Source organism: Ceratotherium simum, chromosome 18 (assembly GCF_057802395.1).
Source record: "Ceratotherium simum simum isolate JZ-2026a chromosome 18, ASM5780239v1, whole genome shotgun sequence".
Lineage (NCBI taxonomy): Eukaryota > Metazoa > Chordata > Mammalia > Perissodactyla > Rhinocerotidae > Ceratotherium > Ceratotherium simum.
In genome coordinates this window covers 27,025,625-27,052,445 of record NC_141917.1, presented here as the reverse complement: position 1 = coordinate 27,052,445, position 26,821 = coordinate 27,025,625, and the positions used below count along the sequence as shown (strand labels likewise).

The 26,821-nt window shown below is 41.5% G+C and overlaps 1 protein-coding gene across 2 annotated transcripts in view; it reads right to left on the bottom strand.

Moving 5' to 3' along the window:
* Positions 1-18,043: 18,043 nt before the first annotated feature.
* Positions 18,044-26,821, bottom strand: part of NPR3 (natriuretic peptide receptor 3) — a 68,113-nt gene continuing 59,335 nt past the window's right edge. Inside the window, exons 5-8 of one of the 2 annotated variants that reach the window (XM_014781567.2) lie at positions 23,187-23,281; positions 21,146-21,281; positions 19,558-19,645; positions 18,044-18,535 (exon numbers count right to left, since the gene is read on the bottom strand). In XM_014781567.2, coding sequence (XP_014637053.2) covers positions 18,424-18,535; positions 19,558-19,645; positions 21,146-21,281; positions 23,187-23,281 — 431 coding nt within the window. In that variant the 3' untranslated portion in view covers positions 18,044-18,423. The remainder of the gene's footprint in view (positions 18,536-19,557; positions 19,646-21,145; positions 21,282-23,186; positions 23,282-26,821) is intronic. The other variant, XM_004422706.3, reaches the window with a different exon arrangement.

Here is a 26,821-nt window from a genome sequence, read left to right as displayed (position 1 = left end):
TCACCATAGTTTTTGTCATGAAGGAAAAATTTTCTTTCCATATCAATCCCTCATTGAACTATTATTGAATGTGCCTTCAGTTTGTCCCTTAATGATGGTGAGGGCACTTTTGCAAGGTATTTTCAAGTGTGAGTAGGTATGGTTCATGGGATCTGTTACCTCACCAGGGTGCACAATTTGGAGAATTACCACCCTGGCCACATGACCAAAAAGTATCATGGTCCCATAGCAACTTATTCATAAAGCATCAGCAGCCAATGCGTTTCAAGGTCAAAAGCATTCAGTTATATTGGACTGAAATGTTTAAGCATAGGTTGGCACACTGTGTTGCCTTCAGGCTACCTCCCAATAAGACAAAATATTCATCAATTGTGAGGAGTCAATTCTCTCCTTGCCATGTACTTTGCTGTGTTGAATGGGTGCAGGGCTCTAACTCAAAAGATAATAAGAAAGGGGCCCACCCGGTGGTGTAGTGGTTGAGTTCACGCACTCTGCTTCCGCGGCCCAGGGTTTGCAGGTTCTGATGTCAAGCCATGCTGTGGCGGCGTCCCATATAAAGTAGAGGAAGGGGACACAGATGTTAGCTCAGGGCTATTCTTTCTCAAAAAAAAAAGAAGAAGAAGAAGAAAATAAAAGGGAATGTTAGAAGTACCATTTCTTATTTTAGAGCCACATATTAGAGGAGAGACCTACCAGGCAGAAAGGCACCATGGTATACCTTCCTTGGAAATGGAATGATGGAAATGGAAGGTGCACAGGCTGCCAAGCTAAATACACCAGGTTCTGATCCAATACCAACTACAAATAAAATTTGATGAACAATAAGGTCATTTGCAGTGAAAACCATACGTTGCTTGTAGTCATTACTTAAAGGTAAACAAGATGACCTTTCTAACCTCCAAAATGAACCAACCACCCCAGCTTGAGGAGAGACCAAGACTTAGAATCAGGAGGGAATGGACTTCTGTAGTTCTAGTCTAGTCCAAGCATTTAAAAGACACGGAACAATGAGCCTAGCATGAGCTTACAGAAGAAAAGCAGAAGCCAAAATGAAGTGGTCTTTCCATCATTAGGAAAACACACAGAAGGCTTGTAAGGAGAGCTCTATAAAGTTTATGTAATGAAACCAGGTGGAATTTGGTGGTGAACATTAAATGAGTGATAATTTTGGATGGAAAACAAACATGAATGTTCTGGATGCTTTCCACTCCTGATCAGAAAACTCTTAATTTATCATAGCTTCTTTGAATTTTGAAGATCATTTGAATCCCCCTCTGCCACTGAAAGCTGAACTGAGCAACCAGAGATTAACTGATTGGATATTTTCAAAACATCCATAATTCCAAGGATCTTAGGAAGAAGTATAAGAAAAACATTGCTACCTCACACCCATTGGGATGGCTATTATAAAAAAAAGTAGAAAATAACAAGTATTGGGAAGGATGTGGAGAAATTGGAACCCTTGTGTACTATTGGTAGAAATGTAAAATGATGCAGCTGCTATGGAAAACAGTATAGAGGTTCCTCAAAAAATTAAAAGTAGAACTACCATATGATCTGGCAATCCCACTTCTGGATATATATCCAAAAAAATTGAAAGCAGGATCTCAAAGAGATATTTGCACAGCCATGTTCATAGAAGTACTATTGATGACAGCCAAGCGATAGAAGCAACCCAGATGTTCATTGAAGATTATATATACATATATATATATACCATATTTTGTTTTTACATATGTATACATATACAGTGTTTTATATATATACTATATGCAGTTATATATATATCTTATATATATATAGTTTTATATATATATGTATACAGTGTTTTATATATATATACAGTGGAATGTTATTTGGCCTCAAAAAGGAAGGAAATTCTGTCACATGCTACAACATGGATAAACTTTGAGAACATTATGCTAAGTGAAATAAACAGTCACAAAAAGACAAATACTGTAGGATTTCACTTATATGGAGTATCTAGTAGTCAAATTCACAGAAATAGAAAGAAGAATGGTGGTTTCCAGGGAAGAGGGGGATGGGAAAAAGGAGAGTTATTGTTTAATGGATATAGAATTTCAGATTTGCAAGACAAAAAAGTTCTGGAGATCCGTTTCACAACAATGTGAATATACTTAACACTTCTAAACTGTACGCTTAATAATGGCTAGGATGGTAAATTTCAAGTTATGTGTTTTTTACCACTATAAAAAAAAAGTTGCCAATTTTCTCATTGGCAATTAACTTCAGGAGAGATTGGGTGAGAGACTTCCTCACAGATAACAGGAAGATGGATTGGGGAAAAAATACAGAGAGAGTTTTCAGGGGTCTGGACTTGTTTGTCCTTCCCAGCAACTTGGGAACTATTGAGGCTGCAGAGTGTAAATGAAGATAGAAATAAGATAATAACCTCGGAATACAATATGGATTGAAGAGGTTTATGCAAGACCTTCTTTCTGCTAACTTCTGATCTCCTCATTTCTGAATGTTTTGATAGATCCATGTCTTTTAATACCACAGACCCACCCACTCTCTCCTCCTGAGAATCTATACTACCTAAACTGTCAAAGCGGAGTCTTCATATGATTTGCTTCTATCTGTGCTGGGGAGAAGGCTAAGAGAAAGAATTGCATCCTGGGAGCTAAAACACAAGAGTAGATTGAGCCTGGGGGGGAATCGGGGTATCAGGTGATAGCCATCTAAGGGCGGATATGCATGGTTCTATAGGTTGGAGCAAGGCAAGGGTTCAAAACATTAGAGCAGTGAGAAACCACAGAATAACAAAGAACTGAAAACAAGGCCAGCTGGTGGGTCAAATCCTAAGAAACAGACCAGTAGTCTGGACCATAGGCATAAATAGGAGCCTCCATTCCCCATGTGGGACATATGACCAACGGAGGTTTAGAGACTCAGTCAGGTGGTCCAGGCAGCAGACCCAGGAGCCCTGCAGCAAAATGTACATGATGCCTCTGTCAGAAAGCCCCTCCCAGGAGTAACACAGACCACCCCAGACAGAAACTCCCCTCACCTCGAAGACCCTGATTCAGGACTTCATCAATGCCTGACCCTTCCTACTAAGGGTAAGAAAAGGCATCCATTGCTGATCTCTTTCCATCCCCTTTACATTAGACTGCAAAGACTTCATTTCTGGCAATATAGAGGATATGATTACCCAGACACTCCCACTACAGAACAGCCAGAAGTACTAGATATATATAACAAACATTCCTGTAAATGCATAGGTGAGCTCACCAAAAAATTAAAGGAAATCTCCTGGGGCCCATGATGCAGAAGGAACCTAATGAACACCAGAGCAGTAAGAGCATCAGCCAAAGGCTGCTGCCCTGGGCGTGAAGGGGGTGCAGAGTTTGCTAGTGTACAGAAACCAGGATTTGGGTTTTGACATCCATGCAGGAACAGAGAATGAATGTTTCAGAGAAATTTTGACATGACTAGTTGTCCCTCTTTGGGTGACCTTGGGTAACTTCTAACCTCCTAGTCAGAACCAACCCCCAGATCTTTCTTCCCATTGGCTAGTCCTGAAGATGAACATAATGAACTTTCTTTGGTGCTTCTTCTAGATACGTTATCTCTATCAGAAAATAGAGGACATTGAAGCCTCTTAAGTATGATAACAAACCCTAGAGACCCTCAGAGTCCTCCAGCTTTGGCAGCATTTAATCACCCATGAGCCTTCAGCTCTCATCTTCTCACCCAGGTTCACAAAGTTTAGGGATACATCTTCCTGCCTACCTCATTACAAGGCTTCTAGATTCTAGAATCTACAGCCCAGAGGATCCTGAGCCCAGAGCCTGCCTTGCCTTAAAATGAATAGTCAAGACTAGAATGTTCTTTCAGAAAAAATAAACAATTATTCCTTTTTAGAAGGAGGGAGCCTGCCTGTTTTTAAAGCCAAATATGATGTCTCTCTCTCTTTTTTTTTTTTTTTTTTATTGATGTTTTAATGGTTTCTAACATTGTGAAATTTTGGGTTATACATTTTTGTTTGTCCATCACCATATATATGACTCCCTTCACCCCTTGTGCCCACCCCTCACCCCCCACCCCCACTGCCCCTGGTAACCACAGTCCAGTTTTCTCTGTATGATGTCTCTCTTTTAACAAGTCTCCATACTGACAGCTTTGGTCGTGGCTACCATGAGTCTTGAAACAGCACCTGGGGGAAGAATTGGAGGTCTCAGGAAATGGCACCAAACTGTCAGGGCAGGAAATCAGTAGGTACCTGGAAGGAAAAAAGGAGCACACAGTTCAGTAAATACAGAACTCCTTATCGATGATGTTCCTTCTCCTCAAACAAGGAATTCCGTGTTTTCCTGAGAAGGTAAATATGAGAAGGGCATTAGCCCTGAGATGACTCACTGAAATGCACCCAGAGTAGCTGTATGCTCACTGGGAGACCCCCACTGGCATTGCAGGCTGTAAATTATGGTCATTCCTAAGAGGTAACAAGAGAGGTTCTGTCAGCTGTGCAATTACTTTGTTTTGGCAGGACACTTTGGAGTCAAGAAAACATTGGCTGGAGTTCAAGGCCAAGATTTTGGATCAGCTGCCACCATAATTTTTCAGAAATGTGATGACTGCTCCTCAAGAAATAGTTTCCTAAGTAGGCTGCAGGAATGTCTCCTGTACATGTTCAGAAGGGATTTAAAGAATGAAGCCCTTAGGGACCTACCAGTACAGCTGAGTTACCACAGGCTTCTCAAGCAAAGGGTGAGAAGTCGGGGTCACATCAGGAATCCTCTTCACCAAATGTAGTAAAGGAATTAGAGAGTGGCTTTAATTGAGATAGGGCATGCCTGGACTCTGTATCTTCTACATGATATATGAACACAGCACCCAGATAGATCTTCTCTCTTCTTCATTGAAAGTTCTCTGTTAAACTAACAGCGTAAGCTTCCTACACTTCTCGGCATCCAGTTCGGATTAATAATAGTGAAGAGGAGAAGCATGTGAACATCTAAATAACTCCCAACCCTTCAGAGGGCCACTGAATGCACTCAATCTCCATTTCTTGCCTATTCACAGACCTTCATTTATATATCAGAAAGCATCACTCATACTTTAAAAATTCAGGGTATCATTGCAATTTGAATACCAAAGTCTATGGCTTGGCGTGGAGAACATTCTCTGCCCTTTTTTAATTAGCATGACATTGCATCTAGACAAACACTCTATTATTAACACTACATATTGTGGTTGTCTACAGAAGCATTTACAATGTACCTGAGTTCCTAAGATAGATATGAAGATAAAGTTTGGTTGGTGGGAGGTCAGAAATACCATTACAGAAGCACAGATATGATGCCTATGGAGGCACTGAGCATACATGGCAGTGAGAGTAGAGAGAGAAAAATTCTAGCCCTTTAAGGGAGTAGCTGGGCCATGCAGATAATAACCTGAAAAGATAAGGCAAGCTATTAATTTATTATCAATTATTACATTCATTTTATTAATTCTATAGGAATAAAACTAAGTATACTAAAAACACTGTTTGCTCTCTAAAAGATAGTGACCATTCTCTCAGAGTTTATATAGTTAACACAAATCATTTCCAAAATGGAGGCTGATACTGGATTCCTCATTCTATTGAGGAAATTATATTTATTACTCTTGGGGAAGCCTGTAAAACTTTCTCTGCTCTACTGTGAGTGTGCTTAGATAGGTTCTATATTATAAATAGAATATTGAAAATATCACAAGAGGGACCGGCCCCATGGCGCAGCGGTTAAACGTGCGCGCTCCGCTGCTGGCGGCCTGGTATTCGGATCTCGGGCGTGCACCGATGCACCACTTGTCAGGCCATGATGTGGCGGCGTCCCATATAAAGTGGAGGAAGATGGGCACGGATGTTAGCCCAGGGCCAGTCTTCCTCAGCAAAAAGAGGAAGATTGGCATGGATGTTAGCTCAGAGCTGATCTTCCTCACAAAAAAAAAAAAGTCACAAGAGATAGTATCATGCAAATGGATGGACTGAAGTCTTACTTGGAATGCCTACTAGGTTTCAATTGTTCTGAGTTGAATTTTTATTTACTATATTTTTTATCATGTTTCCAACTTTACCATGTGTGCCATATATGGGTATGTGGTGTGTGGGTGTGGGCGCTGTAAATTTAGGAGGTGGTGGGAGGTCTACAAGGTTCAACAGCAAATCTTCCAACTGTCAGATTCCTAGTGATTCTTAACCTTTTGTGTCACCCTCCCCTTGCCATCCTTCAATTTGCAATGCACACACAAACCTGACTAAAATACTGAGGGTTTCTTATGAGACAGCAATTTGGGAATATTAGCTGAGGCTATAAGAGCAGCTTCATACTTTAAGGATTTCTGTTACAAGAATCAAAATGTTTGATCTCTCTGCAGACCCTCAGGGCAGAACTTTCTCCAGGGCAGTTATTAAGCTTGGAAGTTCATTCTAACATTCCAGGTTATTTTTAGTGTCTGAGGTCTTCATTCTCTAGCGTATTAAGAGCACTAGGTAGGCTTTTGAAGCCCTGGGCTCTAGTCCTGGGTTTATTGTTTATCAGCTGTGAGACTTTGACCAGATCATTTAACTCCTCACAACATCAGTTTCCTTATCTGTGAAAGAGAAGCGTCATTGATGGGTAGAGTTCTGGGTCCACCTAGTAGGAAGAAGAGAATGGTAGGCAGTGGTGTGCTGGTAAGCATTTAATAACTAGGTCTCTGGAGGGAACGTGCCATGAGTTGTAGCGTTTGTTGATTTCGTGGCTTAAATACTTCTCCCATGGCCAATTTCAACCACCAATGTGATGTCACTGAATGTGGAGCTGGGAAGAGATGTACAGTAGCACACCACTATTTTGTATGTCCATACAGATACCGTACAGATAGAGTAGATGTAAATGACCTCAAAAGCATAGATAATTGTAAAATGTAGTCAAATAATTAGAAAATGATGTTTTGAGTATTTATTACCTTTGTTTTTAATAATATGTATTTAATTGTAAGTTTATATAATTTAGATTTTAAGACTGGCTTTGTGTTTGTTCTCACGAACCAGTACTAGCCAGTTCCAGCGCACCACCAGTGGGTTTGGTTTCTTTTATGTGACAGAGATGAACCAGAGAACAATTAATTCTTAAATAAAATCTAAGAATGGCTTTGGGCCAAAGGTTACTTGGATGAGAGATAGAGGGTCTTAGATTATTAGAAATGAGAATAAAATGCAAAAAAAACATCCATACTGATATGCAGGGTTTTGGCTTCAGGGGCTTTTCTTTTTTTCTCTTAAGTCAAAGCAACTAAGTTTAGAAATGGCTTAAAGTAAGAAAAAAAATGTTTCAGTGTGATCATTTGGAAGAATACACTAAGTAGAAATCTCTAATGTGTTGTTGTATTATTATCACTATCGTTGTTCTTATAATAAGCTGATAAGTAGTGATCCATTTCACTATAGAAGCTGCTTGCCAGTGTAACTGGAAGTTCAACATTGGAGGCTGGTTGTGAGAAACAGCTATGAAAACCTTTGAAGGAAAGAGCAGAGGTCGAGATGTTTGTTTTGCCAACAGTTTTCTTTAAAGATGACTTGTTAATCTCTCAACTAGTCAGAATGTGAGAGATCTTTCAAAGGAGGACCAAGATAAACTGTTAGGAATTTGTGTGGCCCTTGAAAGAATCAGCCAGCAGGGGTTTACTGAATAGATACCTGTAAGCCACTGGGATACAAAAAGGGGAGAAGCCTGGCCCAGAAGACAAGATATATTCTCATGTTACAGTGAATAAACAAACAGATCTTATGTAATCCCATCAGACGACAGACTAACACAATGTTTCTAGACTGATGAATTTCATGAATTTCAACCATTATTTGCCAACTTTTTATTTTGTCAAGTAAAAACAAAAGAAGAAAACTCACTATTATCACTACCATTGGATAATAAAAATGATATTTTCACAACTCAGACACAAAATCACAAATTCATAATCTCAGAAAAAAGCCAAACCTTTGAATATTGAATCAATTTGTGTCTATGAACATTTCCCTATTGTTGTCCTAATTTTTCTTATTTCAGCAGAAACTGGTAAAACTCCCTAGACTGACACCAGTCTGAAGATGGTATTTGGGAAGCTCTGAGCTACAGTCCCAAATTCTGCTGTAAAGGCACTAGTTTTTCTTCTCATCACGACTGATGTCTGATAGGGCAGTGGGCAACAGAGGATTAGAGGTGGGAGCGTCTTTGCAGGTTGTCTAGGCACGTTTAGGGCATGAGCGACAACACTGGGGGTGCCTGTGCCGTATTTCAGAGCAGATGAGTGCTTGGGCTCTGGAGCCAGATTCCCCACTTTCACACCCTGGCTCTGTCATTTCCTGGCTGGGTGACCAGGGCGAGGTGTTTAAGCCCTGCGTGTCTCAGAGATAACCACAGTGCCTGCCTCATAGGGCTGTGGTGGGGACTGTGTTAGATACAGGGCTTGGAGCAGCACCTGGCGGAGGGTCCCTGCCACAGATATGAGTTATCATCATTACTCTGTGCCAGGAACCTCACACCCACAACGCTGGGCACACCTCAGGGTTCTCATCTATAAAATGAGGATAAGGATTAGAACGGATGCATAACCACCACAATACTGCATGCCAGATAGACCCCAGGGTCTCAGTTATGGGCCAGTCTTGACACCAGGAACCCAAGAACATGAGGTGCTAAGTAAGGCTGCCTCATGAAAATAGTAATAACTCCCATTTATTGAGCTTCTGCTGTATATCGGGCATGGTTTGACAACCCTACAAGGTAGTTACTATTCTCCTGATTGTACAAAGGAGAAAACTGAGGCTGAGAAAGGCTTATGGTTTGCTGAGGCCCCACAGCTAGTAAACAGAAAAGCAGAGATTTAAGCTCCAGAGTCCTTCTTGTGGGAGGCTATCTAAAAATATCCCAGTTTTAAGATAATTTCACAAAGAAGAAACATTATGGAGTGAGTATTAACATTACAAAAGCTATATGGAGTTTCTTTGGGTAATAATTGCTCCAGTGCAGGAAATATTTTATTTTGGGATCACTTAGTATATGACAAAGAAGCTAAAGGGAGAGAGACAAATCTAAAGTGTCAGGGAACTCTTTGAAGACCAGCAGCTAGGAAGTTATGGTGTTAAAAGGGTAAATAAGGTGGCAATAGAAGAAATGGTACAAAGCTCTCCATGATTGTCCAATTAACTGTACAAACAAAGTTTGTAAGCCCCTAAGCCCTAATGTAAATTAGTGAAGAAAGCTAGATATAAGAACATTGGGTGTGTAGGGCTTCTGGCAAATTGGAGAGCATTTGCACCATTCAAAGCATTCAAATTCCTTCTTTTTTTTCTCTAAACACTAGCAGGCCACCAAAATGCATCTGCAAACCACCCATTCATAACCCCCGAGACAATAAATGCCACAAAATAAGGTAGGGCTTGTCTGAGGTTAAGGTGGATAGGGACTATAATGTGAACTACACACAAAGGATGAACCCGGTTAGAAAGCGAAGGGTTTTCCAGGCAGCAGGAACAATGGGAATAAAAAGTTGAAGGCAGGGCATGTCTAGCGGGTGACAAGTAAATCAATCTGACTAAGTCAATTTCAGCACAGTTTGACTGAACCAAAGGAATAGTGAATAACAAGTCCATAAAGTAAGATTGAGGGTGTGGGGCTGTGAACACCAGGCACAGAATATGGAATCTGACTTGTGAGGAATGGGAGTCATTAAAGGTTATTGAGCAAGAGAGTAACATTATCGAAGCAGTATTTTAGGACCACTGACACGGCAGTGGTGAGAAAAACGAGTGAAAGTGGAGAGCTTAGAAATAAGGAGACGAGCTGGAGTCTGCTCCCCGCTAATTTGGAGTCAGGTGATAAAGGCCTTATGTAGTGGCAGTGCAAATGGAGAGGGAGAGCTGGATGGGCGTCTGATTGGGTGTGGGAGGTGATGAAAAGGAAGCAAGATCTACTTATAGAAGACTGAAAATGACCACTCTCCACTGGGTTACGCAGTTCAGTGTAGTCGCTGTCTAGAGCCAGCAGCCTGACTTCAAACCCCAGCTCTGCCACTTAGTAGCTAGGAGACCTTGGGCAAGTTACTTAGCCTCTCCGTGCCTCAGTTTACACACCTCTAAGTAAGGAGGATGACCATAGTCAAAGGAGTGACACACTGGTGACTGTATATGGTTAAATAAATGAACACGTTTAAGGTGCTTAGCCCAGTCTTGGCATGTAGAGAGCTCTCAGTAAATAGCTACCGTTACTGAATTGAGAAGGGCACGCACTGTTGCTCATTCTTCATTTTCCTTCTGAATAAAATGCTGAGAATAGTCATATAGTGTACTTAAAATTAAGATACCAGGTGGTAAATTCTATTTAGATACTGTCTCTTGCTGGGTTTTTGCCTGAAAGCATAAAATACCTTTGACACTCCCCAAGATGCTCCTGCGGGGGAAGCATGGATCTCTCACACAGCTGGTTCTTCTCAAGCATTCCATGGGGCCAGTCCACCCCCAGCCTGAGGATATCCAGCACTGGCCACTGCGCTAAGGGATGCAGAGGGGGTGACACGGCCTGGAATGCAGCCTCCCAGATCTGCCTTGCCCGACCCTTTTTCTGAACTGTCAGAGGCCCTTTTGGAAGAGCCATTTTGTCTCTCTCCTGGTCTCTGGGGCTGCAGGCCAGGGAGGACAAGGTCCCTGTATGCACCAGGAACTTTGTGACTTTGATGTGGTCATTTTCCTCCGGGCTTCATGACACCTGGTCTATCTTGGCCCACTGAGTGGCAGTGGAATAAAACTCCTATTGTCTACACTGGAAAATCCCCTCACCCACCAACACCTTTATGAGGTGCCACTGTTGCATTTGGGACAAAATCCCAGCATTCTCAGGGATACCTGGGCGAGGGCAGCTACTGGTGGGAAAGGTGTTCTTCAGGGCACATGAGGGCCCTGTGTGTTGTGGAGCAGCAAGTGCTGCTCTCACTGATCACAGCGGCTAGTGTCATTGTCCTGGGGGGATGAAGTCAGGGAGCAGTTCTTAGGACCATCTCAGCCAGAGGCAGAATGCAGGGTGGGCTGCAGGTATGACGTGCTGGTCCAGCTGTGGCACCTCCGCTCTGAGGAGAAAACAGATTTGAATGAAGAAACTGCCTGGCCCTCTGAGAGCTTCAGAAGCAATGTGGTCGTCACCGTCGCCTTCTTGGCCCTTGTCTGGACCCTTTGGGAGGACGACAGCATACAGAAAAGGGACCTCTTCCTCCTTATTGTCTCTTATCTCATCTTCCAAGAGAGCGGGACTACTTCTCATCAAGCACATGTCTTGATGGCCTTGTCATGAAAGGCCTCAAAAATGGCCAACTGAGGGTTTGGTCTCCTTATCCAAGGACACAGGAGAATATAACCATTCTCTTGAATACTTCACCATGCACCAAGTAGGATTCTAAGTTTGAAGTCCTCACAGCAGCCTGGTGAGGTTGAGACTATAATTACCCCCATTTACACTCAGGTTGCAAAGCCACAAGTATCAGAGCCAGGCTATAACCCCGAGGAGTCTGGCTCCAGAGTGTCCTCATCTATGAAGTGGGAACGATAGAGCTTCAGCAACTCGTGATGGTCAGGGATGCACAAAGCCTGCAAAAGGAATTATTTTTCTTGGTTCTAGTTTTGTGTTAATAAATGGTTTATTAAATTGCTCCTTTTTTCAAAGACACAGCCATTGGTACCTCTCCCAATAGTAGTTGCTATTTATGTCAACCCCAGAAGCCCATGATTTAGGGTTAGGGCAGAGCCCTAAATCAATTGTGTTTGGAGCTCCCTAGGGCTCCTTCAGGGGACGTACCCCCACTAGCCACAGTCATGGCCTCATCATGGGTATGAGTATGCACGAAGACATTCAGAGGAGGATAGGGAGGTGAGACATGAGCAGAAAGATTCAAGGAGGCCATGGGCCTCAAGGTGATATGGGAAAGTAGTGGAAATACTCCATGTTATGGACTGAAGGTTTATGCCCCACTAAAGATCATATGTTGAAGCCCAAACTCCCAGGGTGGCTGTATTTGGAGATGGGGCCTCTAAGGAAGTAGTTAAGGTTAAATGAGGTCATAAAGGTCAGGCCCTGATCTCATTGGATTAGTGTCCTTATAAGAAGTGACACCAGAGAACTCCCCTTCCTCTCCCCGTGCCGCTCTGTCCACACACACACACTCACACACACACACCCCTCCAGGAAAGGTGAGATGAGGATACAGCAAGAAGGAACCATCTAGAAGCCAGGAAGAAAGCCCTCACCAGGAACCAAATCCTTCAAAATTGTGACAAATAAACTTCTGTTGTTTAAGTTCCCCAGTCTGTGCCATTTTGTTATAGCAGCTTGAGTGGACTAAGACATCCTGTGTTTCCTGGAGGTTTCCTGGCCCCACTGTTCATTCCTGCCCTGCCCCCTACCCCCACTCCCACTGCCAACCCTCAAATTCACATTCTGCTGCAGAATCTTCTCAATGGCAAATTCTTCTCAAATGGGCACCTAATGTGAGTGGCATTTGTGGTATTGTCAGAGGACTTCATTGGCGGCGGCAGCAGCAGCAGGACCAGGGGAACATTGCTCCAACCATGAGAATCGCCATGTGTTTCTTGGGCTTAAAATAAATCACGAGTAACTTCCCAGATAGTGAAGCAGCTTTTTAAAACCCAGAAGCAACTGGAGATGCTGGTTAGTCTGCTTAGTACACTAGCACCTGAGGAGCACTTTAGAGTGACAAATCTGACTTAGGACCTCTTCAAAGTGGGCAAGGGGCATAATGAATCAATGAAGCCAACTGTGTAGCTATGTGGTGTTCTCAAGCTGTAGAGACTCAAGATAATGTTATTCAGGAAGATTTCTTCCCTTACCTACCAATTCAAGGTTTACCCCACATTTCGATAATATATTCTTTTCTTATTTCTGCAAATTGCTCTTTGCTGGGCAGAAATTCTTGAGTTCTTTCATGGGTACCATTCAAACAGTACAATTCATCACATCCACCAATTGATCTTTTACTTAAACTTATCCTAGGAGAACAGAAAGTCCTCAGAATATGGATATGCACAGTGTATGTCGGCTGAATTATAAACAGGAAAAGCTTTTTGTGGGATGTATTTTTTAATGAGAACACATTGTTATACCATGGGCATGTGGCATTCTTGCTTAATAGAAACATTTACAAGAACACATACGCATTTATATCCAAACACCAAATGAAGTAGATACTTTAAATGACCAGTTTGCACCAGAAATAAAATATATCATACAAAACAAGGGTTATATCCACAGTCATTAATTTTCATTTTCTACACAAAACAACAATAAATTAAATCACATTATATGCAGATAGTTCTACTTACATTAGAATAATAAACTGTATGTAGCTTGTGCAGCTTTTCCTTTTATTTTTCTACCAGGCTCGTGGTAGGTTTGTATTGTTTGGTACTTCTGTATTTAAATTAACAATGAATAATAGGGCCCAGAAGACGTGGGCTGCAGAAGTAATCTTCCACAGTGTCTATACCATGTCTTCTTGGTTTCAATTATTCACCACGCACAGGGAACAAAGCTCACATTCCCAGGACCCAGCAAAAAGGTCTGCAAACTCACAGCATCTCCCCATTGCTGTCTTGTAAGTAAGCCACACCACATTGAACATTTTCAGATCTTGGCATTGAAAAATAAGTAGGACATCCTGTTTCAAAATCCAAATTTTCCTCTTTCTCAACCTTCTCTGCCCAATTATTATGTGCTATGATAGCTTTGTGCTCCCAGCAAATAAAAAACAATTTGGTAGTTTATGTTGTGACTTGCACTTGGTGAATGGGCCCTTTATTCCTTGTGCACAGAAATCTACGTCTTTAAATATGTGAATCAAGGCAATGCAGCATTTTTGCTAACTCTTAATTCTGCTTATTCAAATTTCTCCCCTAGGACTGATCCCACACCTTATAACATATGGATTTTTACTTCTGAGACTCAGCTCCCATTGAAACCCTTTTACTGTGTTTGAAGTAGCTTAAAACATGAACATAACAGCATCAACTGGTTTAGAATTGCTTTGTCTTTGGTATGAATTAACATTAGTGGTTAAAGAGAAATTTGAACAAACTCAAATCCAGCACCTTTTGAAAGTCATTTCCATCCTAGAGTCTAGCTGTGGGGTACGCCTGCAGGAGACATTTGTGAGCTCTACATGCTAAAAACCAAAGCCAGGCTTGTTAGAGTAAACGCACATCACAGGCTTGAACTGCCCGAGAGCATCTGTGGTCAAGTTAGCGTAAGGGTTCTGATCAAAAGCCAGCTACATTCTTACAGCCAGCACCGTTTTGTCCTCTTAGGAAGTCTAGAGGTTCTACCTGCATGGTCAAGATGCTGATGCATCTTTGGAGCCATGATGGGTGGTGGATGGGAGTGGGGAGGATGGAGTGGTAAAGACAGTGGCAGCTTACAACGCTACCCTCTTCTGTTTCTTTTGGAGGACCGAGCTCCTGATTCTTCTTGCTGGGTGTGTCCCAAGCTTCTTGCTGAGTCTGGCTGTTGAAGAGGGACTAAATTATTGGTTATTCTTTAGTTCTGAAGATCTAAAAAGAAACAGATCTCTCTGAACAGCACCATCTCTTTCTCTCTGCTTCCACACTGCCCCTAAAACATATTCCATGTTTTTAGACAGCTTCATTTTTCTCCACTGAAGAAGTTCAGCTCATTATCAGCTTCCTCATGAAACACTGAGCCACAGGGCATAACAAAACAAAATCCATGAACCGTAGATCGAGGAGCCTAATTTTGGTTGGCGTGTGGCTTTATGACTGCATCCACTCAGGATCAGAGTTCTTCATGTCCCAAGAAACATGTGTATGCATTCCTTTCAGTTTATAAACACTCCATTAATACCAGTGGCATAATATTCTATTTGGTCTCCTAAAGAGGCTTCCACACACAGCCACTGTATATTCACTCACGAAGGTGGTGATGTCACTGGAACCCGCTTTCTGAATTCCTATCACTGTCTGTGTGAGATTTCTGCAATGGCCTTAATTTCACTGCCAACAGCATATCTTACACTCCCAAAACCAGGGACAACCAGAGGAAAGTGGCAAATTAGGGGCAAAGAGGGCACAGGTGCCTTGAATACGTTAATGATCCGAGAAGCCTGTGAAAAAGAGAAGTGACTGGCCATTCCAAAGCAAAAGTCTTTGAATTTAAGGAAGAGGAGAAAAGGAGGCATTCTCTTTCCATACATTTCTCCCCTCCATCCACTAAATATGGCTTCTGAAATGTAAAGAACTATTTTAAAGCCTGCGGAACCATGCCTGTGGTTCAGGAGAGGACAAGCTGATGGTTCTTCCGAGAAATGTAATGTTTACAGGGGCTTCCTCGTGGGACCTGTGGTCAGTCTGGGGGAAGATACGCACTCTATACAGAAAGTTCTTTCTGGATAGAAGTGATCATCTGGAGAAAGCTTTCATTTCTGAGTCCAGAAAAAATAATCTAAGAAGGTGACAATGATGACCATAAAATCTATACTTCTTTCCAACACCATGAGAATATACAAAAAGCATATATTCATTTGACCTGTATCAATGTCATTTATGTCTGGCCAGATGAGAAAATACTAATAAAGTATCCCTTTTGAAATCTGAACATCTTAGATTTCAGGGTAAAAATTAATAAAATGATTTAAGAACTAAAGCCCTATTTATTTTACTGTATGCTATGTGGCTACTGGCAGAATATGAATGACTAGTTGTCAAAGATGTTGCTTAGGAGTTAGGAACTTAAGTCCCAAATTATAATCACCAGAGGTCTTAACCCAGGGTAACCTTGGGCCAAACACCTACCCTTTTAGCAAACGTTTCCAACTTAAGGGAGTTTTCAAAACTTAACGAAGTTTCAGTAATTCATATGATATTTTCAAAGAAGAAAGAATAAACAACAGACATGTAAATAAGCAATCAATCTTAAGAACCCTCGAATTGCTTTAGGATTGGAAGAGAATGGCATCCACATATGAGAAACCTCATGATTTGTTCTGCCATTTTTAAAAGACTCAATTCTCACTTAGTCTTAAGATTTTATCTGGGTATATAATATTAAGTTTAGAACTATTCCTCTACCTGAAGCAGAAATAAAAGATATTGCTTTAACAATGTTAGAGTTAATGGGTCCCTATATAAATTCTAGAAAGGTTAGAAATGTTTACACCCAAAGACTGCAATCAGGTACAGTGCTTTTCCCCCTATAATAATCACATAGGCTCAAAATTTAAATGTTTTTTACAAACATAAGAAAACAGAAAATGAATTATCTCTAAAATATATGGAAAACATCATTGCAAAATAAAAATGAGAGAGAGAAATAAGTTCTCAATTCACGAAAATAAGATGGAAGCGAACCTTCCATTCTGTTTTCACTTTGAAGAGTCCTGAACTAACACTTTGCCTTCCTGGATTTTATTTCCCAAACTCTCTTCCTACATTAGAATTTCTGGAGCTTGGCTTTCTTGCCTTCTTTTTCCATCCTTTTTTGAATTCAGCACTTCTTCCTTTGCATTCGGCATGGAAAATTACAACATAGCCGTTTCAGTTGATCATAATTAATTCTTTTATCATATTCTCCAGTTGCCTGCATCCCATTTTTAAACAATAGAGGGCAAATGTTCCTCAGACAGAAAAAATCCGTTCACTTTGACTGGCTGAACCAGGAGTGACAGATGCAGACTCCTACGGTGAAGCAAACTCAGGCCAACTTCCAGGACACGTAGCTTTCACTCACCCTAACTCCACCATTACCTGTGTGAACTACGATCTCCATTATTACAAAGGTCCTCTTCCCCTATTTTCTTAAATTCCCCTATTTTCCTCCCTATACCTGGTCTTTCATAGACATTAAGATAATTTTTAAAACTATTTTCTAGATGCTCAAAATGTTATAGAGGAAAGACCCTAGTGACTTAATTACAAGGTGGTCCACTAATCCGGCAACTTCCCATTCTTCCCTCACTGTCTATTTCCTCCACAAATTATAAATGAAAGTGGCAACCTGAGTTTAAACCTATATGCAGAGTACTTGGTGCAAAATAGATAGTCAGTAAATACTTATTCAGCTATATCCAAATTGCTTATATCCACACCCATCCCACTGTTAACAGGTTATTAGTGGATGACTACAAAGCTGTGCAGTGAACTGAAAGGGAATATAGTAGCTTTTAGATTCCCTCTTTTAACCGAAATCATCACTGCGAATTTTGGTAAAATGTCATGTATGCATTTTTTAAATTTATCATTTCTGTGCTTACTGTCAAGTTTTACTTCTCTACAAAGTTATTTTGAGGGAAAAGGGCTGCCTCCCTTTACAAAACCCTACTTAATTCTAATAAATTTCACCTTTGATTTTAAAACTCATCTTTTGGCCAGAATTAGCAGGGGTCTATGCTAAAATAACTCTCATTTAAAACAGGTGAATTCATGTACTCCTGCAGCATCTGTAATCCAAATACATTTCTAGATCTCCGTAATTAAAGCAGCAATTAGCATTCGGCTATGGCCAAGGGGAGAGGGACACAGGGAGAAAAAGAGAAGCATCTTTCATCATTGTTGGTTTGTTGTACACTTTACCCATGCTTTTAAAACATAAGTGAAATTTAATCTTCGAAATGAAAAAATAGACACATTTTCTAATAGCAAAATAGAAGATTAAAATACTTAAAAATAAAATGTTAGTGTGAAATAGGGCTTTTTTTTACATTAAAAATGAAACATTTTAGATTTGCTTTTCTTGTATAAATCCTCTTATCTCATTAATAGTTACAACTTTCCAGAGCAGCTTTTATGAGACACTGAAGGAGATAGGGAGCAAATCCTTTTCTGAGATATGAAGTCAGGACCTGAATGAATACATTGGACAGAGCAGGCCTCAACCTCAAATCTGTCCACCAGCACTACAGCGAGGAACGCTGTATGTCCAACCTTGAGATTTTTCATTACATTTTCCTCTTCTTGGGTGTTAAATTGTTTCCAAGAATATTCTCCTTGTAAAAATGATTTTATTCTAGCTATAAACATTTCATTTAAGAAAACCACATTTTATAGCCTTGTGCAAAATGCCCCCAAAAGCCATCAAGATATGGGGACATCAGATTTTCAAAACAGAAATCTAATCATATGCCCTTGAAACAGTATGAACATTTAACAGAGTGATGTTATATTCTTAGATTTGTTTGTCATGAGATGAAAGACCAGGAGGCATATGGTGATTAATAAGAGTTCCTGAGCTTCTAAAGAAATTTTACAATGAACTGACTAACTGCTTAAAAGAATGAATTCTCCAAGAGCGCCCCTTCTGTTACACTGATGTCTTTCATCCCATCTATCTCCTTAAAGAATCTCAGCCTGAAAGAAAAGTCTTCCTTTTAAGCCACGGAAAAATGGGATCTGATGGAATCTTCCCGCAACTCCCGATGTTTTCCAATGTTACTTTCTTCTTGCTGGTTTCGCCTCTCAATGGTTATTCTGTATTTCTTCCTGGGTAAAGGGAAAGTGAATGTAGTAATAAAACATCACTTAGCTACAAAATACTATGGTTTCTCTTACAAAGAATGCCCTCAAGGGACATCTGGGTTTGGGAAGATAAATGAGAAGTGACAGAATATGAAACCCTAGTCAGAGATTAAAGTAGTGTGCCCCAAGGCATGATGCCCTATTCAAGGAGGAAAATTGGCCTGATCTCCGAAATGCCATAGAACAAGCCTTCCCCTTCTTCCCTGGGCGCCTTGTGGGTTAGGTCTTGTCTAGTCTGCCACAGAAACTGTCCCCAACTCCCAGGATATGCCCTAGATAAAGATCAGATTAAGTGTACTGTGACCAAAGAAACAGGAATACAATTGTTCCCACAAAGAGTCACATACACCCAGAGTTTCATTTCCGTGCAGAAATGAAGAAATCTTGGTCTAAGGACTTAAGAATAAGCCACAAACTCAACCACCAAAGATTACAAAGGAATGGACCACTCTCGTGGTGCAAAAGTATCAGTTTCTTGAACACACATGAAGATTACAATTTTTCAAGCCTCGGGCTTAGCCACAGTGGTAACTGAGCATGTGGGTTCTCCGAATACTGAGCAAAGACCAGCCTGAGGGTATGGACTGCTCAGAGCTACCTCCTCCCCTTCAGAAGGTGAATCCAGGCACCTCTTTCTGAAATGGAGGAAAGCTGCGAATGGGGCAGTTGATTGTCCCTTTGTCCAGATCCCTCTCCACTTACACATTTGGTGGGTGGTAGGAATTTAGGTCAGAATATTTGTGATCAAAGGATAGCAGTGGCTCTGTGCCCTACAGGGAGATGCAACAGAAACGCCTGATCCCCTACCCAGTAGGCTAACCCCCTGACCACCAGGGGTGGTCACACCGAAAGAATGGCTTAGTTTTAACCACCGTGCTTTTGGGTAAGAACAAGATATGGATAAGTCACAAGGAGGATCGTGCAAAGGCAAAGGACGGGGGCAATAAAGGAGAGTGAACATGAAAACTTTATAAAGCAGTCCTAACCTGAAAAAGTAGAAGGCCATTAGCAAACCAGCTCCTAGTAAGGCCCCCACAACAATTCCTGTTACCGCCGATTCTTCTAGGCCACCTGCTTGAAAAAGAAACATAGATAATCAGAGTCCATTTTGAGAAACAGTTATAAATGCCTCAAGTTTCATTGACTGGCGGGTGTTTCTCAATTGCCCACTTGAGGAAAATTTCCCTTTCTTTTTAAGAGGTTTCCTAGGGGATCCTGCACATTCACTTTTTTTTTTCCAAGTGCAAAGCTTAAGAAGCATTTCAGAAAGTACTAGATGAATGAACACACTGCTACAAGAGAGTGAGCACAATGGGAATAAGCAAGTTCAAGAAGGATTTGAGGAAAACTGGAAACTGCAGTTTTCAGATCTATCCACTCTCTTTTGAGTTCATAGTCAGAGGAGACAACTGACGGACCAGGGGACTGACCCAGCACTTATTTTCACAGATGGATGGTGACACTTCAAAGTGCTGGGAGATTTGGCAAAAAATTCCTTGGGTTAATGTTCTGTTTTTAGATGTTCTCTCACCAAAGCCAGAGTTTCATGTCAAAATGTCCTATATAGCTTTGTGAAAATGTGAATAACAATTTGAAACAATCAAGTTCAGTGGTGTCCCAGTTATTATATAAAAATGATAAATAGCTAGCTTTATATAAAGAGTTTAGTGTACAGCCCTTAATGCATTATCTCAGTTAGTCCTCGAAACAGTCCTAAGAGTTGGGTACATTTCTTTCCTTTTACCTATGAGAAAACTGAAGTTTAAAGAGGTGAAGGAAGACTCCTAGGGTCACAAAACCAGTAAGTGACAAGGGTGGGATTTCAAATCCAGGCCCAATAACTCCAGAGACTTGTTCTTACATTTCTGCCTTACTCCTTCCTGTATTTATTGCATATACATGAATACCTCACAGTTTGAAGGTCGGTCCCAAAATAATGGGCATACATATATTAGCCAAAAGTATCAAATGGGCTGAAAGATTGATATTCACTTTGTTCTCCCTCACTACCTTATAAAAAGGTCTCTCTAAAGCAATGATTTCCAACAACTTTCCTGTTTGTGAGCTCCTTATAAGAATGTCCACTTGCTTCTGTATTTCTGACAAGGCTGCTCTTAAATAACAGATGTTACACTTATTTGCCAATTTGTCAATTTTTAGATGTTTAAGGGACATTATCTGTTTGGTTCTGAGGGGTAGGAGGATAACTACAAACTCTGAAAATGGGAATGAGATTTGCTGCAAGAGATGAATAGGTGAGTGACATTTAGTAGTTGATCTTTTGAGTCTCCCTAAAAGTGGAAACCTCAAATACTAAGAGATTATAGTAAGAGATGTGAAAATAGGAAGAAGCTATCTACCATTTTGGAAAAGGATGGAAGGGAAGAAAGACCTAGAAGCCTCTGATGCAGGCGGGATGCCAGTTTGTGAATTGTTCCCATGGGTTTTACCATATCAGAGAAAGAAATCTGAACTTTCAGAACATGTGCTCTCAGAGTACCCCTGTCTTTTAAACTTGCATTAGCTGATACTATAGATGATGAAACACAGAGCAGATTAAGTCTCTAAACTTACATGATTTGCAAGGAGAGCTGTTTGTGTGCTCCACAATTCTGGTTTCATCTATTCTCAGTTTTAAAGGTCCCCAGGGATATTTGACGTTCGGTCGCATTTCAAAACGACCTTCTTTTCCAAAGTAATCACCAATAACCTATATAAAGGCAAAAAAAACAAATACACGAACTGAAAGGACGTTGACTGTCTCTAAAGGAGGCAGAAAGCTCATAGCCTTGCACTGCTGCTCCCGGAAATGCACAGCCTGATCTAGACGGGCTGCCGGGGGAGCTGAGGGAGCCAGATGGTCTGCACACCAGCTAATCACCCCTGCCAGGGCTGTCAAGACCACATGCTTCAGAAGAACACGGGGCATGGGGTGGGCCCCCCTAGCCTTCACACTGACTGGAATGGTGTGTTTCTGGGGACTTTGTAAGTCAAGATTTGCAGTTGCCAATGCTGCTCCTAAGGCGGGCATAATTTAGGGAGAACAGTGGCTCCCCGTGGCAGGGAAAGTGGTTATATAGGAAACAATAGTCTCGGAATTCACGGCTTTTCCCTTGCTCATCGGATAGGGTGCCACTCCACCCATCTGCCACACAGCAGCCCACAAGGTCAGCCATTTGTAAGGCCCAAGTTACTTTCAGGGATGTGTGAGGGAGAGTCAGGGTCCATTTCATACCCAGGTTAAGTGTCTTACGGTACATGGCCTCACACCACCCATTAGCTTGGCATGTCATTAAAGCATTAAAGATCATCTTTTAGAACTTTCTGTTTCACCCACTTCTGGTTGGAAGACTATTCCCCACCCTGACTTCAGGGGTTACACACTCTTCTCTCTGATGAATGTATCCTATTTGCATTTCCCATTTCCAGGCTGACCTCTCTTTTTCAATTGGCTCCTCTGGCTCCTGGAAAATCAGTATCTTTTTATGGTTCAGTTCAAGGTTCACCCCTCAGATTCTATTCGATCAGCTACCCAAGCCCTGATGTAGAAGTCCCTTCCCACTGAGGACCTCAGGATCTGCTTCTCTTTTGTCCTGCTCCTGAGTGGCCTTTGACATCTCCTCCCCTCTCTCCTAAAGGAGGCCCGGCAGGCTCTCAAAGACTATTTCATGTCATAGTAAAAAGGATTCTAGATAATCACCAAAATATAACAATCTCTGGCAGGTACCAAGCACTTACCAAGTGCTTTACACAGATTTCTCCTGAATCCTAACAGCAACCCTATAATGGACTATTACTACCCACCTTTTGCAGAGGGAGAGACCAGAATATACTATGAGACCCAGACCACTCCAAGGGGCAAGGCTTCTGTGTACTAAGAGAAAAACAGCAGGTCCCATATGCCAGGTCACATAAAATGCCACAGGAGCCACACTGGGTGAGAGCCGTCAAGGAAGCACAGAGGAAGCAGCGTTATTTGACCTGAAACACTGCATATTTGTATAATCTTTATTCATATATTTATCATCTAAAGTTTACATAGTACTTTTCTAAGTTTCATTTTATCTGCTGCTCACAATAATCATGTGAGATCGGCAAGGAAGATATGATGATTTCTACTTTACAGCCGAGGAAAGTGAGGCAGAGAGCTCACACCCCAGTAAGTGTCAGAGACTCATCCTGTGTCCAGGGTACTCTTTCTCTTCATGACGCTGTCCTGAAACTTCATCATCTGTTGAAATATTAACCCATGTCCAGTTTATAACCCTCCCCCACCAAAAAGAATTTCCAAATTTTAAGGGAGGAAATAAATACAGTTTCCCTTTACCTCTTTTAGCTGATGATCCTGTCCTGCATCTTAGGACTGAGATGTGATGCTTGCCCACTTGAAAGGGAGGATTTTCCCACTTAGGATAAACATGGAACCATTTCCATAAGTCTTCCCTGATACCCTCAACCACAAGTGAGCCCTCCCTACTTGGAAACTCCTGGATTTTCAGCTCATTTTTATTTGGAGACTACCTTGGGGACAGCTATTTGGACACCAGAACAAATGCATTTCTTGGAATCTCAACAAGCAGAAGGGGTAGCTAGGGCAGGAGTCTCATTTGCTTACCTCCTGGGTGCCCGCTTCCGTGTCGGTCATGGCGATCACAGAGAAATCCCCGTATCGGTCTCCGTTAGCATCTATGGACACCTGCCCAGCAATACCTAGAGGACGAGATGCAAAGAACTCCAAGTTAGTTACTCAAAATACCTCTGTCCGCCAACAAAAATAAGAAAATGAATTGACAGGATTTTTTAAACAAACTCATGCCATAGGGAATCTCATCAGACTCTGAGCATTTTTGTTGGCATTTGGAAAGACATTGTAATTTCATCTATGTCTGCATTCCTAAATTCTTAACATTTCTCCATTGAAAAATGAAAAGAAAAAGAAATAAATGACCTTCTTTGGGGAATATGTTTAAAAAAAAAAAAAAAAGCTAAGGCTAATCCTGAAAGCAGCATGCTTATCCCAGAGTTCTGTATTAATAAAAACAAACACACAAAAAAACTGCAAAGAGTGAGAAGTGGCAGTGCGGTACATTCCTTGACTTGTCATGGGCCCATGTTATCACCAGACAAACATTATAATAGAAAATTCATTGCAGGCCCAGGACTCAGTGAACGTGCTTTACTACGAGCTCCTTTGATGTACAGGAGAGCAGAGGGCCTGCTTCCAGGCTTGGGGAGCCAAGAGCTGAAGAGGAGCTGGTCTTTATCCCACTGTGTTCACTCATTCATTATTTATCCAGATGTTTTCTGGGTGATTACTAGGTGCTGAATTCAATGCTGCAGCTGAGGCAAAGATGAATCAGACACGTTCTCCACTCAAGAAGGGGCTGCCTGGCCTAGGGATTCAGCATGTTGGCACCGGAATCCAACTGCTTGTATTTGAATCCCAGCCACCACATTTACCAGTTCTGTGACCTTGGGCAAGGACTTAGCCCTCTGAGCCTCAGTCCCCACGACTATAAAAGAGGCATAATAGTACCTCTCTGGCACGAAGCTCTTGCTGAGATGAAACAGGGAAAGCACTGTCAACACAGGTTTAAGAGAAGTTAGTTGTTTTCTTCTATTGTTATTATTACTATGGCTGTGCCTGGAATCTGGGAGGGGACAGCAGACCGTGCCCACACCACTCAGAGGAGCGGCTGGCACATCTAGTTGGAGACTTAGGAAGACTCAGGAAAGGAGCAGGTCTTTTATAGGAGCGTTGGAGGAAGTCTATGATTTGGACAAGCAGCCATCAGGGAATGGGAATATTCTAGCCAAAAAAAACTGGCCTTGTTAGTATTTACAAAGGCACAGAAGCCAAAAGGGACCAGAGGGACCCTGAGGTTCCTGGGGAGGTAGCCCGTGTGTATGGAGGGGAGAATGAGATGTAAGGCTGGAACAGGGTGGCCGGAGCATAGAGAGCCCTGAGTGCTCGCACGCAGGATTTGAATTTGCTTTGGCTAGCAACGGTGGCTAAACTAGCTGGTCAGTGAAAGCAAATACGTTTCATTAGTTGATATTAAATACGTCTATATTGTAATTTTCATTAACTAAGTAAGAGAATGCATATTTCAGCCACATTCTAATTAACTAAGGCTATTTGTTTTCTTTCATTTTAAGTGTGGTAGAGTTCAGTGTAATTCTTAATTGGTGTTTCTATTGATTTGGTTCTCTCCAAAATGAATGTCTCCCAAGGGAAAGTTCCATCCTCTAGTGTGGTTTGAAGAGGGCAAGTATTTGGGTTTACTGTACTTTGGGTTGTGGTTTGAAGGCCCACTGATTTTTCCAGACTTTGGTCAACTTTGCCAGAAAGAGAATGGAGCTACCGTTCATCTTGATTTTTTGTCTTCTTAATATAGACTGATTACAAAGGATGCATCTTTCTCAAAATTGTTTATCCTTGACAGCCTATAAAGCTTTTAAGTGATAAATACAATTTTTTAAAAATACATTTATCTCCAAATATATTGGCTATCCAAAATGCTTTGTCATTCTGTTCAGAGGTGTTTATGATGGTGTGTTCCGCTAAGTGTTTTACAGAGTATTTTATAAGACAATGTGGCCCTAGTAATCCAAGACCTCATTACACTTTAAGCTATTACAATTCTGCCAAGAAATGGGGTGAGAACCCTCGCGGTGGCCGATTAGCAAGTGAGACTTCACCTGAGAGTATTGTACATAAGGTGCGATTGTCAGGCTGACAGCAGAATTTTCCTGTACATAAGTAATGAGACTTTCCACTCTCGTTTCTATTGGCCTGTCATAGAGCTCAGGGTTTGAGCCACAGTCCTATTTACCTTTTCACTCTGACCTCTCACATAGAGAGGAAATTCATCTTCTTCCCAGGCCATTTATTGAAAGCAGTGAGAGTTGATCATAGGTTTCACAGTAATAAAATCCAAATTTGTCAAAGAACATCCAGAGTATTTTTCCCTTGACAACTTAATGGTCACTTACAGTGGCCATTAAAATTAAAATTGTTTTTAATTTTAGGAAGGTTAGGGTTTTTCTTAGAGTTCTTTCGGGGGCCACCCTCTGACTGATCATTGTTTAGCAAATTAAGTGGGCTCTCCAAACAATTCAAGCTCAAAACTTACCTTGGCTTCAATTATCTTTACATTTGGACAAGTAGGATTTTAAGTTTACACTGAACTATACAGTTGATTGTTTTAGGACTCATTTCATATTGCCTGTGTAGACCTGGCCCCAGAAAGGAGAGGCATAGAGATGGCCTAGGGGAAAATTTAGTCCATGTCCTGGCTCTAAACAAAACTGAATTCCAGCCATTGTGGACACTTGCCCTTCCCTAACAACCTCCCTCAGAAGACCAAGAACAAATGACCAGGCCACATAGTGAGGAATAGCTAAGAACGGGATGTGGCCTACCAAAGTTGTGTCCACACACACCGGTTTCTCAGTGTATTGGGCACAACTTCTGGGAAATTTGACTCTGTCCTAATATGCCCCCTGGATTATCCTATTTGATTCCAGCTCCTAGCTGAAGCAGTGAGAGGGTAAGGAAGACAATCCTGGAGGCATAATTGTTCATGTCCTATAATCTGTCTAAAGTTAAAGCAGATGTCACTCTAGTTTTGAATAAGATGTGGCACTCACTAAAACTTCCAAGGAGAAATGAAATCTACCAACTGTCACCATAGCTACTGCCCAGACAACTCTAGCTGGAACTTGAGCCCTCTGTATTGTTCTGTCCTTTCTGATAACTGAGGGCAGGCCAAGGAAGTGGAGGGGATAGGAGTGCCCAAAGTCTAGACTTGGCAGTACTTGTGCCTGCCATTGAAAAATTTCATTAGTCTGATTGCAAATAAATATAGGCATAGCCCCCAATGCATTAAAGTGCTCCAAGGAAGAGTTAGCATGATACAGAACTGAAAGGGCCCTTGTCGGTCATCACCTAGTCCAACCTGCTTAGTACGAAGGTGACAAAAGAGAAGCCCAAAGGACTAAGGTTGCTAGTCAGTGGCTAGAATGCAGGTACTCTATGTCAGTGGTTCTCAAATGATGCTCATCAGTATACTACTTTATTTTCCACATAACCCCCATAAAGACCCCTTTTAAAGACTCAAGACAGATCATGTCCCTTGAAACCTTCTCATAGCTATCTATCTCACTCAAAGTGGAACTCAAACTGCTCATCACAGCTTCCAGGTCCACAGGATCCAGCCCCCACTGCCTCTCTGGCTTTAGCTCCTC